Source organism: Perna viridis, chromosome 14 (assembly GCF_037379345.1).
Source record: "Perna viridis isolate PV_CMFRI_1.1 ecotype Kerala chromosome 14, ASM3737934v1, whole genome shotgun sequence".
NCBI classification, from domain to species: Eukaryota; Metazoa; Mollusca; class Bivalvia; order Mytilida; family Mytilidae; genus Perna; species Perna viridis.
Window position 1 is genome coordinate 5,618,578 of NC_142458.1, and position 13,706 is coordinate 5,632,283.

At 34.2% G+C, this 13,706-nt stretch overlaps 1 protein-coding gene across 1 annotated transcript; it reads left to right on the forward strand.

Annotated features, from left to right (window-relative positions):
- The first annotated feature begins 6,511 nt into the window (after window positions 1-6,511).
- On the forward strand, window positions 6,512-13,229 carry LOC148597891 (uncharacterized). The gene is made up of 4 exons (XM_088561093.1): window positions 6,512-6,932; window positions 7,884-8,100; window positions 8,544-8,632; window positions 10,747-13,229. Exons 1-4 carry the CDS (start codon window positions 6,812-6,814, stop codon window positions 11,070-11,072), a joined length of 753 nt encoding a protein of 250 aa, XP_088417219.1. The 5' UTR covers window positions 6,512-6,811; the 3' UTR covers window positions 11,073-13,229.
- Window positions 13,230-13,706: the final 477 nt, after the last annotated feature.

The window sequence follows — 13,706 nt, forward strand, 5'->3', positions numbered from 1 at the left end:
GTCGAGGACTATGCAAGAAAATGGATAAAACGAGAACAAGAAGACATTGATTCTCTGTCAGAGTGATTAAAGGCCGTGAGGTCTTCAATTCTGAAACGAATGAAAGTTTTAAGTAGGTCAATGAGTGCCAAGGCTACATCAGCTTTTAAAGACCCCGATGTAGCAAAAACATTGTTTACTATACATGACAAATATGTTGTCGTAACAGCAGACAAAGTCCCAAACAACATTGTTTTTGTCTGCAAAACGTTTTACATCCAATGTTTATTATCAGTGGTAGACGTAGAAAATAGTAGCAGTGACAAGACCTATACTGCTACCACACTCTCCAAAGAAGAGATTGTGGAAAACCATAAATCTGTGCTATCCTCTTTTGGTCTCTCTACCAAGGACGATGATTGTGATTTACCATCTATGTACTGGATTCCTAAACTCCACAAGAATCCATACGAACGTTTCATAGCTGGACCTGCAAAATGTACCCCCAAACCTCTTTCAAAACTTTTAACTTCAATACTCACAACTGTCAAAGAGGGTCTGCAGTCCTACCACAACACTTGTTACTCCCGTAGTGGTATTAATTCAATGTGGATCCTGAAAAATTCGAAAGATCTTTTGGAAACAATTAGTTCAAGACTATTATCTGAATATAATAGCATTAAAACCTATGATTTTTCAACACTGTATACTTCTATTCCCCATACTCAGTTAAAATTCCGACTTAAAAACATTATACATCGTTGTTTTTCCAAAAAAAGATGGTAAACCTAGATACAAATATATAGTTCTTGGTAGAGATTCCCAATACTTTGTAAGAAATAATTCAAAATCATCTTCCAAATATTAAAAATGCTGGAATTTTTAATCGACAACATATTTGTCCAGTGTGGTGGACGTGTTTTTCAACAAACGATCGGCATTCCAATGGGAATAAATTGTGCTCCTTTACTTGCTGACCTATTCCTTCGATCTTATGAGGCTGACTTTATAGCTGAACTAATCAGAAAGAAAGAATATCGTTTGGCTAGATCCTTCAATTAGTTTCCGCTATATAGATGACGTATTATCTTTATACAATCCTAATTTCGGGAATTTGATACATCGCATCTACCTAAAAGAACTTGAGATAAAAGATACTACAGACACTGTGAAGTCAGCCTCTTATCTTGACCTACACTTAGAAATCGATGGTAAAGGAAAACTATTGACCAAACTTTACGACAAACGTGATGACTTTTCATTCAGAATCGTCAAGTTTCCTTTCATCTGTGGCAACATCCCTTCAGCACCTGCGTATGGAGTGTTCATATCACAACTCATACGTTATGCCAGAGCTTGCCAAAACTACGCAGACTTTTTGTATCGCATTAGAACTCTAACAAATAGGCTTCTGGAACCGGGTTATGTTGCTACAAGATTGAAGTCATCACTACAGAAGTTCTATGGTCGTCATCATGTTACTTTGTTACTTTGTATGTATGATTTTAGTTACTGTATATTCTTTGTTGTGTATATCTGTTTTCCATGTCTGGTCTTCGTCCTTGGATTACATTCTTTTGATTACCGCTGTAACCTTGGTTCCCTTGATTACTCTTTGATAACATTGCTGGTTGTCAATAATTTCTGTCAGTAAACCTTTCTCTTTCTGCATTCAACGTAGGGGGGATTCCATAAGGTAATAGTAATTATCTCCAAAAGAGTTATTGCAAATGGGGCAGATTATTTGGTCTCAAGATACATTTGCCAGTGGCCGCTTTCGATCGGAAGCTTGTGATCAGCAGTCCTAAATTTTGGGAGGGTGACTTTATATTTATCGTTCAATATGTTAATGTACTTAAAAAAAATGAGATGCCTTGTATATGCGGTAGTTTAGAGTTTTTGCTGGGTTTTGTATATTTCCTTGCTAGGTCTGTTTGAATCGGTCCTCTTGTAGCCTGCGTTGAATTATTTCTTTTATGTTCAATGACGTCTTCTGATAAATCAAAAGGTAAGAGAACCCACAGTTATTCAAGCCAACGAGATATAAATGTTGTTTTACATGAACGTTTGAACATCATAGCGGAGTTTAGTTAAAAGTGATCTTCGTCCAGTGCGATACCAATATTTTGCTCTTATTTGTGGAAACGATTGTAGCGATGTTGCTTACGATACTTACGTACATAGAATTTAAACTGTTGTTAAACAAACTGTTATGGCAGAGGCAATTGAAGGTGAACAACCAATCATAATGCACGAAATGACATATGCTAATAAGATAGGAATAATAGACTATTTTAATTTTTACATATGCGAATCGGGTTGGAATAAAAAAAAATACTTTGATTTTGTCGTATAAGTCGGTAATGCAATTTTAATCTATGCGAATTTGAAAAATACAGTAAGTAATGATACAATGCCATTAAAGGGTATTAATTATTCAGTCAGTCGCATTTTTCCTAAGATTAAAATACATCACAATTATTTCTGACTTTACAACCCTTTTGGTGGAAAGAATTGGACTTGTTGAACATTCATTTTTTCATTTTGTCTAAATTTTCTAATTAAAAAAAAGTATTTTCGGGATGAAAACGACAGATAAATCGACAAATAAAATTCAGAAGGCAATAAACATGCAAATAAAAAATAATAGTAGTAACAAATAAACAACCAAGAGAGAAGAGGAGGTTGGTGATTTGCATGATGTTATTAACTGTTTATACAAGAAATGTTTTAACTAGAGTTGGAATAATTTATTCCGATTTAAATTTGATATTTCAAGTAACAAGGAAGAAATTTCCACCAATGCCGCTAAATGCTTTGATTATGGCAGGTGAACGGGAGATTTTTGAATTTTTCATTAAAGATCATGAGGCTCCCGCCGAAAGCGGGGGAGTTAACACCTCTGGAGCAATTGTCATCACTTGGCGTCTGCCGTCCGTCAGCGTTAAGTTTTCCAAACCTTTCTCATTTGAAACCATTGAGTACAATAACTTCCTATTTGGTCAACACCATCTTTCAAAACTACAAAGTAATGTCGATTATACCAATGGGCCAATAAACATAGTCGAAATGTCTGTTTACGCAGGATTAAACAAGTACTATCTTCTAAAAAAGAAAGCCGACTCAGTAATTTTTTCTTTTTAGTACTTATAATTTTCTACATTTCATTCAGGAAATATATGTACACATGGCACACAATTTTGATACAGTTTTTTCGAACGCCACTTAGTTATCAGTATTTAGCCAATGAGGAAACAGAATTGCGATCAGGTGACTTACTTTCCTTGGAAAAGCGTCTTTGAGGTCAAAGGGTAAGAAGCGAAACTACATCGACCGCATCGGAAAAAATGAGGATAATTGAGGTGATTTTCCGACTTCAGTTTGAAGAGTTTTACAGAAGCCTCAATTAGGTCGAAATTTTAGGACCCCTTCTTAGAGTATTCGAGGGAAGTGGATAACTTAAGTTTTAGCTTACAAAAAACTGAAGTGTATGGCAAGTCAAAGTGGACAAAAATCAATATTTTGTAATATTAGAAAATGAATTTGTAATATGACAAAATCATTTTTAATACTAGAAAAGATTTTATTTAATATTAGAAATTAATTTTCTAATTTTACAAATTCCTGATTTAGTAATATTATAAAACATCACACATTTAGTAATTTACAAATTGAATATGTATTATTAGAAAATGAATTGGTATTATTAGAAAATGAATTTGTAATATTAGAAAATTACTTCGCAATATTGCAAAATCAGTCACATTTTTAATATCACAAAATGATTTTCTAATGTTAAAGAGTAATCAAGGGAACCAAGGTTACAGCGGTAATCAAAAGAATGTAATCCACGGACATAGACCAGACATGGAAAACAGACATACACAACAAAGAACATAAAGTTACTAAAATCATACAAACAAAGTAACAAAAGTAAATGAGCAACTCGGACTAAACTAAAAACTGGAAGCATGGACCAGGTGCACCGGTAGAGTAAGCGTCCTCTGCTTTTCTAGAAACATCCGCCGAGTTGCTCATAAAAAGTCAAGTCCGGGGTAGACAAACGAGGAAAGGAAAACTATGACCCGTTGAATAAATCAGTTTTCATGGTGCAGATGGATACACCATAATGATCCACGAGTTCATGATGACGACCATAAAACTTCTGTAGTGATGACTTCAATCTTGTAGCAACATAACCCTGTTCCAGAAGCCTTTTTGTTAGAGTTTTAGTACGATACAAAAGGTTTGCGTAGTTTCTGCAAGCTCTGGCATAACGTATGAGTTGTGATATGAACACTCCATAAGCAGGAGCCGAAGGGATGTTGCCACAGATGAAAGGAAAGTTGACAATTCTGAATGAAAAGTCATCACGTTTGTCGTAAAGTTTGGTCAATAGTTTTCCTTTACCATCGATTTCTAAGTGTAGGTCAAGATATGAGGCTGACTTCACAGTGTCTGTAGTATCCTTTATCTCAAGTTCTTTTGGGTAGATGCGATGTATCAAATCCCCGAAATTGAGATTGTTTAAAGATAATACGTCATCTATATAGCGGAAACTGAGATTGAAGGATCTAGCCAAACGATATTCAAAAACGACTCCTTAGTAGAGTTATTGCACTTGAAATGCAAAAATGATTATTTGTTTTTTCGCTTGTCAGCTTGTCATGGAAAACATAATAGATAGAAAGAATGGTAAATGGTCATATGAATAGAACTACAACAGCACAAGTGTAAAAAGGTAACCTCTGGATCAATGGCACACAAGACGCAGTATAAAATGTGTTTATGCGAAATCGTCGCCCTTTTCATCCTAAGTGAACTCATAATATTTTTGTATCATTGTTTTAATTCGTATATATTATTACGATTAATATACAGTGATATCTCTGATCATATATCAATGACACTATGACAATGGACTAGATGGGGAAAGTACCGATTTTGATCCTTCTTGTCGGCTATCTTTGAGATCAGGCAGGATTTGATATTCGACATTTTTTCGTTAAAAACTTAATGCATTGTCAATATATATTTAACTTTGTAATTGTTAGTTTAACATCAACAATACGTATGTTAGATGTATATTGAAATACACTGCATGCTCCGGTAGTTTTCAGTGTTAATTTTCTTGTTGTGACGATATCTTTTGCTTAATTGAAACACGGCAGATTGTTGTTATTGGGAACAACGTGAAAAAATAATTTTTTGAAGTATATGATTTTAATCAACGTTGCCAATACGTTGCTGTAAGTCGTAGTATAATCATGTATAAAAATACCAAAATCTATTGGCATCTACAAGATGATATCGATAGATCTCTGTGCATAACGATCATCATGCACTGACTTTCCAAGCACACCCGCTTTAAAAGCGAACAGAATATAATGATTATGAAGCCCATGTTTCCTTTTTTGTTGTATTGTTTAAATAGATTCCGCTTTCCGGACGCCCTTTTTGACAGATTTTTGTTTGTAGCCGCTTCTTTTGAATTGATTTTCATAGACACCTTGTTGTTGTTCCATGGTGTCGTTGATTGAGCAGGTCCCAAAGAGCTTGACTGTACGGGTACTTGAAGTAGAAATGGACGGTTCTCATAGCAGTCCAATTAACTGTATAACATTATCTCCATTTAACGTAAAGTTGTTGTATTCAAGGATGATAGTAAGTATTTCAACTAGATAATTGTACAGTTGATGGATAATTACTCTGTTGGTAGTTCCAAGCTTCCATACACATGTTTATGCCTTCAGATTGGGAAATATTGGTATAAATTGAAGAGACGTCTAAAGAAACTAGACTGTAATATTAGTGGGAAAAGGTTGAAGAACTTCAATTTTCCGTAGGTAATTGGCGGTATCTTTTATATAAGTAGGTCCGGCTTCTTCAAACGGATGGATATGATTATCTACCAATTCAGATATTTTCGTCTATGGGATGTCATTTGGCTTATGAAGATAAAACCTCCCTTGTTTGGGATCGTCAGGTGCTAAGCATTTGAGAGTCACCTTATCATAATATTCTGTGCTGTGTATCGAATTCAAGCTGTCGGTTACATATTTATTAAATTATACGAGAAATATATATCATATGAAATATATATAAACATTTATACCAAGACATGTATATAGCATTTCTGTCCATCCTACTATATCACACTGTCATTGTCCTCGGGTTTGCTATTCAGTTCTTTGTTTTTGTTTTCTAATTCGGTGTAAAACGTTCACATGGATAATACTGTAACTTACATTACTATTGGCTAGAGGAGAAAATTAATTTAACTTCTTTTAATATGTACACATTTGTTTTACTTTTTTAAGTATAGTTATTTATTTAATGATAGGAAGACTCCCACTTAAGTTCCCGGAAAACAAACTATGTGTGACAAAACATCAGAAAAACCAAGTACGTGTATTTTATAAATAAGATAAGGTCACGTGACTGTATCACAAGACGACAGTTCTGTTTTCTGGAAAAGCAAACAATCCCTAATAGACGAAGTATATAAATTCCAATGATTTTCTTCATACTTACACACAGGCTTAAATAAGTAGAGATTTAAAGTTGAAATTTTAGTCTTCAGATTCACTATCCATTTTTATGATTCAGAATTATAAGTGTTGAATGCATTGAAGCGACAATTACTTAATCGTAAGGAAACATTTAACAGTTACCGAACTGAATATTAACAAAAAGTGTGTGATCGCTTTCAAACCGCGTGATAGTGGATTATTGAAGATAGGAACAAACTAAGTTTGTAAAGAAGGTTTAACGAAACAATAACAGTAACAAAGAACATTTAGGTGTACAACAATCGAGGGCCGCCTTTGAAATGTCGTTTGATTATAAAACAACGTATGAAGAGGACGGTTATATTCCCTGTATAGATGTTTTAAATGAATTGGAGAGCGAGCGGTTAAAACAAAATTTTGATACGCTGGAAAAAGAAAGCGGTAAATTCCTTTTTATATACAGTGACACCTGTCTAAAGCGAATATCCGTGAAATGTCTAAGCCAGAAATTTGTATTAAGTTTTTATATCATTTTGAATTTGTTTTATCCCGTGTAAACCGAACACCTGTCTAAATCGAACAAATTCTGTGGTCCAAAAATGTTTCGGTCAAAACAGGTTTCATTGTATTTGTATTACAACGTATATAAGTAATTGTTAGTTGTATTAGTATTATGACATTTTTGTTCGAATAATTATGTAACCGTTTGGTTCCTGATTTTTGTTGTCTGCATGGAATCGATTTCCCAAAAAATTCGTGGGTGTCAAACCGGGTATAAGTTTTTATTGTGACGTTATAGTGTGCGAGCAATATTTCACTGCAGACTTTTGTTGTACCATTAACCACAGAACCGCATTAGATTCCATGAACTTTGTTTAAAAATTCCCATCTTATAAAAAATAAATAATTTTTTCAATTTACAGCAATGTCATGTTCATGCAATATACATTTACATTGATATAAAGCGACTTTTAAATGTGTTCGGTTTAGACAGGTTTGTGGATCATGTAGGTTCGGTTCACACGGATTTCACTGTCATCATAAATAATAAAAAGCGCAGGAAAATATATGGTAATATTATGTATTTTTTAATTGATAATAATTGATAAGGCCAAAAAAAAAAAACCAAAACAAAACAAAATAATATGCGTGTTTCGTATTACATTGTTGAAAACAAATAGTATTTGTATGGATTTATTATAACTTTTAGTACTGTTTTTTTTGGATTAGGCCTATTTGAAAAACATAAAAGTGCTTAAAAATGACCAAAAAATATAGATAAATTATCATAATCTGGAAAACAATTGGGTGGGTACGGTAATAGGAAACCCATCTTAATTTGTCGTGAAATTTTTTTTTCCTATATTAAAAATGTTTGTTTTTTTTTAACAGGAAAAGCAGCGTCGCAATATTCGTTTCACAACATTCATGTCAAACACCAATGGGTGTTACAGACAGCCAGTCACAAAAACATACTGAATCCTGTGCGGGAAATTATTGGGCAGAATATAATTTTGCTAGACTCACGATTCATCTGTAAATACCCTTCAGATGAAATGAAGACTGAAAACGGGGACAAACCCTTCGTCGCCTGGCACCAAGATATGAAGTAAGTCAACCTAATCTTAAAATATGTTTTCTGTAGCGAGTTTGTTGCTCTTAGTTGGTTCAGACAGAAAATATCCACAATATCGCATCATGCCCAATATGTTCCACCAATATTTTCAAATCCGTCTTTTCTTCAGGCAATTATTTTGTATGATTAATACATTTTGTGTCGAGGCGACGGTAATGAGCCTTGGTTCACTTTAAAAAGATTTACATATTTGGAAGTACTGATATGGTATCTATTGACTCTTCTGAGTATGAATGAGTGCGTATCTGACAATGCGTATCAGCTGACACATTATTCGAAAGCATCGCTAATTAATTGAATTGCTAACGCTACATGCCTTTTCGAATGTCTTCAAAACCTTTTTGAAACGCATTAAACTCCCGTATGAACGCAGCATCAATCTGCTCATTGCACTTTTCTTTTATTTGTTATTTTAGATATTGGGGCGTTGAAGGTACCGTCGTTACGGCATGGCTTGCTGTGGATGATGCTGATATTGGAAACGGCTGTATGAAAGTTATTCCAGGTACATTTAGTAATTTGTTTATAAGTCATTTAAAAATGTTGTTTTCCGTTAGTGTCTTTGCGTGTTTACCTCCTGCTTTAATCATTGGCGAGTCAAAGGGTCAGAAATTTGGACCTCCACCCTTTTGTTGGAAATGTGTATTAAAGTGGGCAAAACTGGGTTAAACATTGGTAGTCTGCAACCACCCACCCATGAATAATTTTTAGATCATACCCGCTAACCACCCCTCCCCCAAATCAATCATTAATTCCTGGATCCACTCCTTGTAAACCCAGCTATGTTCTCGACATAGTTTTCTACATCAGAATTGGGACCAAGAAAGGAGAAACACTAACAAGATAAGTGATCTATCTTCAGTAGTACTCCAGCTAAGAATCATGCAAAACGTGTTTCATGGTTGGGAAGATAACATATTGTACTTTCTTTTAGCTCACCTGGTCATAGGCCAAGTGAGCTTATGCCATTACTTGGCGTCCGTCGTCGTCGTCGTCGTAGACAAATTTAAAAAAAATTCTTCTTCTCTGAAACTACTAGACTGGCAGGTCTTAAACTTGGCAGGATTGTTCCCTAGGGTGTTCTTAAAAAAATGACCGTTTGGATTTTGATCCATAAAAAATATGGCCGCCGTTACTAAAAATAGAAAATAGGGGTCCGATGGCAGTTTTTTGGCAAATAACTCAAAAACCGTTGCCTTTAGGAAATTTCTGGCAGAGAGTAATATTGTTCAGCATCATGAGACAGACTTATGCCGTAACTTTCAAAACGATTCGTCAACTGATGTAGAAGGTACGACCCCTGAAACAGTATTTTTTTTGCATATTTCGCATGTGCAACTTTGAAAATCTTCTTCTGAAAACCCGTTGCACAGAATTCAATGAAAGTTGGCATATATGTTCTTTATGGTATCCCACACAAAATGACTGTTAGCATTTATGATCCATGAAAAAACATGGCCACCATTACTAAAAATAGAACATATGGGTCAGATAGCAGTTTTTCGTAAATAACGCAAAAAACCGTTGTCGTTAGCACATTTCTGGCAAGATAATATTGTTCAGCATCATGAGATGGATCTATGCCGATATTTTCAAAACGATTCGTCAAATGATGTAAGAGTTACGGCCCTTGAAACAGTTATTTGGCATTTTTTCCCTGTGCCACTTTGAAAATCTTCTCAAAATCCATGGAGAGAGTTGGCATATTTGTTCCTTAGGATATCTCACACAAAATGACTTAGACATTTGGATCCATGAAAAAACATAGTCGTTGTTACTAAAAATAAAACAAGGGCATCACAAGGCATTTTTTGCAATTAACTGACGAACCGTTACCTTTAACAAAATTCTAGCTGGGTAATTATGGTATTTAACATAATGGGCTTGAACTGAAATGTTCATAAGAAGTCGTCAACCGAAGTAGGAGTTTTAGCCTCTGAACTTTTTAACCAAATATGTACACCATTGAAAATTCTGGTCCAGGTCATAAAAATGACATTAAAAGTACTTACTACATTTGACAATTAAGTTAATTTTAACTTAGCCTGCCTCATTCCTCAAGTTTTTGGAATAAGCAACTGGTTAACCAGGTGAGCGATTCAGGTTCTCTTGAGTCTCTAGTTTTATATTTGGTTTAAAATGTTATAGTAAACATAAATTAACATGACTTTGTGGCTTTTCATATTATACCTGCTCATAGGTGATATAAATTACAAAGGATGACCATAGAATTCAAAATTTTATGATCACTCTGTAAATGATACTGAAATACAATAGAAACTATTACGTTTTCAATGTAAACCATCTCCTAAGCACAGACAGACTGGAAAGAATGGTTATATATATTATCATAAAGACCCATAAAACAACTCGATAACAAAAATAAAAATGTGTAGCTTTTTTTAGGTGAATCACCGTAACATATTACATAATTTGCATGATTCTTACAAAGACTGTTACTTAAAAAAGTACCAAACCATTTTGATTGATTCATTTCTGATGATAACTGTTGTTTTTGTGATATTGTTGAATCCTTTACATATGACATTCTGGTAGAATCGTTATTTGCTTGGCATGAAAACCGTATCTTGGTATAAAAGAGATGAATTATGTTTTCAGGAACGCATAAGCAAGGGCTGATCAAACACGAATCCTCTCTTCAGGGTGGTAATCTTTTGTCATCAAACCAATCCATACCGTCACATCTAGTAGATGCGCTAGCGGCCATCCCATGTCCAGTAAATGCTGGCCAGATGTCGCTGCATGATGGTCACCTGATCCATGGCAGCGAACCAAATACCTCCAGCAGGCGGCGTTGTGGCTTTGTCATCCGGTATGTTTCAACTAGAGCTAAACCTGTACAAGACCCAGGGAGACCACGAACATTCCCGTGTGCTGTACTGATATCGGGAGAGGATACCTACCATCATTTCAAACAAGAATAATTTATTATAACGAAGGGGGTTTAGTGTCAAAACATGTTTAAAAACATGACATTACATGATGTTCTTGTTTGTATGTGATTGTTTCCTGTAAATGTATTGATAAATTGTATTCAGATTGTACAATCGAATGTATGTATATACATGTATCTGGTGCGGATTCATGCAGGCGGACCTGACCTACGCTTCCTCATAAAATTGAATTTTGTTTTGTATGAAATCCTGTCTTTTTCTGTTTTTCTATTTTTTAAACGAACTCTGCCTCTTCCCAAAATTTTTTGCCTCTCTTGGCTTCGTTTTTATTCTATTAACGTCTCCCATAAATCTGAAGCCCTTGCTCCCCTGCATGTATACATGTATGTTTTAAAATATATAAACTATTCGTTCTTATATTTAATTTGTTTTCTCATTATACATTTATTTGTTCTTATCTCTAACCTATATACATGTAAATATGATCTGCTTCACGTTTGTTTTTAGACTCTTCTGAATTTCATCCTAAAGTTTATTTTTAAACCATTGATCAATAAGCACTGTTAAAGTCAGAATCTGCCTGATTAAAATACACGATCTTTAATGGAGGGTAGCGTAATTAGATTTAATTTTTTTAGATTGAGTTCTCCCATCGACGCAATGTATTTTTATTAAATCTCTTCCTACAGCTACATACCTCATTTTTCAAAGGTGTAATAGGAAACACGCATATTTTTTGTCTTATCACTGATTGAAAACTAACACTTAATGTAACTGCAGTTTGTAACGTTATCAAGTTAGTTGTTTTATGGGTTGTAATTTTAGTATATGTCCATGTAGTGTTTTTTTTTAATATTTACTTCGCTTCTATGATTGTTTCTTTTTAGGGATCTATTCAACATTTATTTTTAACCCGGGAAAAGGGGATGGTGCTTTTGAAATTAACCACATAAAATTTTCTGGATCCCAACAGCATTTCATGATATTTGTTTAATCCCTTTAGAAAAAAATTAAAAGTTATGCCTCTCTCACACTTAAATCAATAAAACATGCTAAAAGTTTAACATGCAAGCACTTACCTTCAAGTACAAAAAAAAAACGATTGATGGAACCCCCATATTATCAGGAATAGAGATCTAGACAAAATAAGTCTTTAAAAATAGTTAAGGAATGGTTGTTATATTTATTCGCTTGTATTTTTTTTCTGCGTAGCAGGTAATTTTAAGTGTGCATTACGGGCATTGAGTTATTACAAATAGACCAAAAAAAAATAACAGTTATTCCTTATAACAACATTTAACGAGAAAAGCATCAAAAAAGCTTGATGACATCACAGTCACATAACAAGATGATGGACATTTTTTTATCCAATCAGAAAGCGTTTTACAACTGTAATTAAATCTTGTCCCCCCCCCTCCCCCCGCCCTTTCCTCATTGACCACAAATTTTGATTTTGATGTGGATAATTTGTTCTGTTATTTAGAATGATAAATGAATGATTTACATGTAGCACATGTTCTGTTATTTAGAAGGTTAATGAATGATTTACATGTAGCACATTCGACCACATTCATAAGCATATTATGTTACAATGATTAATAAAGATATGATGTCCCAAATTCGGAGATCTGTAAATTTCCATCAAATATGCCGAAATTTGACATTTTGTTAAGACATTTTTGAAATTTTTAGAGTGCCTCCGTCAATTTTAACTTGACCCTTAACATATTGTTTACGATTGATGGGAGTCTAAATCATCGAAGAAATCCCTGAGTCACATTGGCGGAGAGCTTAGCATTAAAAATTGGCGTTTACCATATTTGTTTTTTTTGGCAGATTTAAGGCTTCTGCATAAATTTAACAGAAAATTGATTTAATTTTGAAAATAGAAAACTGTATGAAGCAATTTAATTAGCCGTATGACTGTCGCATTTTTGTAATTTACTTGAAGCTTTAATTCTTTCTTAAAATTGGTGGGGTGGGGGGTGGGGGGGGGGTGGGGTGGGGGGCAAATATGGCCCTTATTGTAACATATCTATTAGATTTTTTTTGTTATCGTTTTTGTCACTATTTTTTTTATGTAATGATCTTTGATTTGATCTTATTATTTGCATAAAGCATACAAACAGTGTACACATCTATTTTAAAACTGCACATACAATGATGAAATAAATCTGTTTTGTTTTATGTTGATCTTATAGCCATATTCACTTAGCTTCAAGAACTTACCCTCACCCCCTTGATCTCCATACATTTTTACCAGCTCCCCTCCAAGGTAAGAAATTAAAAGTTCCTGATATAATAGACAAACACACTGGCATGCGCAAATGCATATATGCACCAAAATATTATGCGCGGGGGAATATGAAACGCATTTTACAATCGTGGCAAAAACACCGCTTTTTTCATGAGTCATGGGCGTCCAGAAAATTATTCACACATTAATGATTTAGAACTGCCTTCTAAGAAAAAACATTTGATATCTTTTATCAAATTTTGTGTCCTTAATTGAGTTTTTTTCTTCAGTATAATGTTTGATCTGATTTTTTTATTTATTACTCTAACCTGTTCTGGATTTACCCAATTGTTCACCCAGGATTTGCTTAAACCGTACTTTTTATTTCAAAGCTGTACGGGCATTAGGCTATGAAAAGTGCCTAGAAA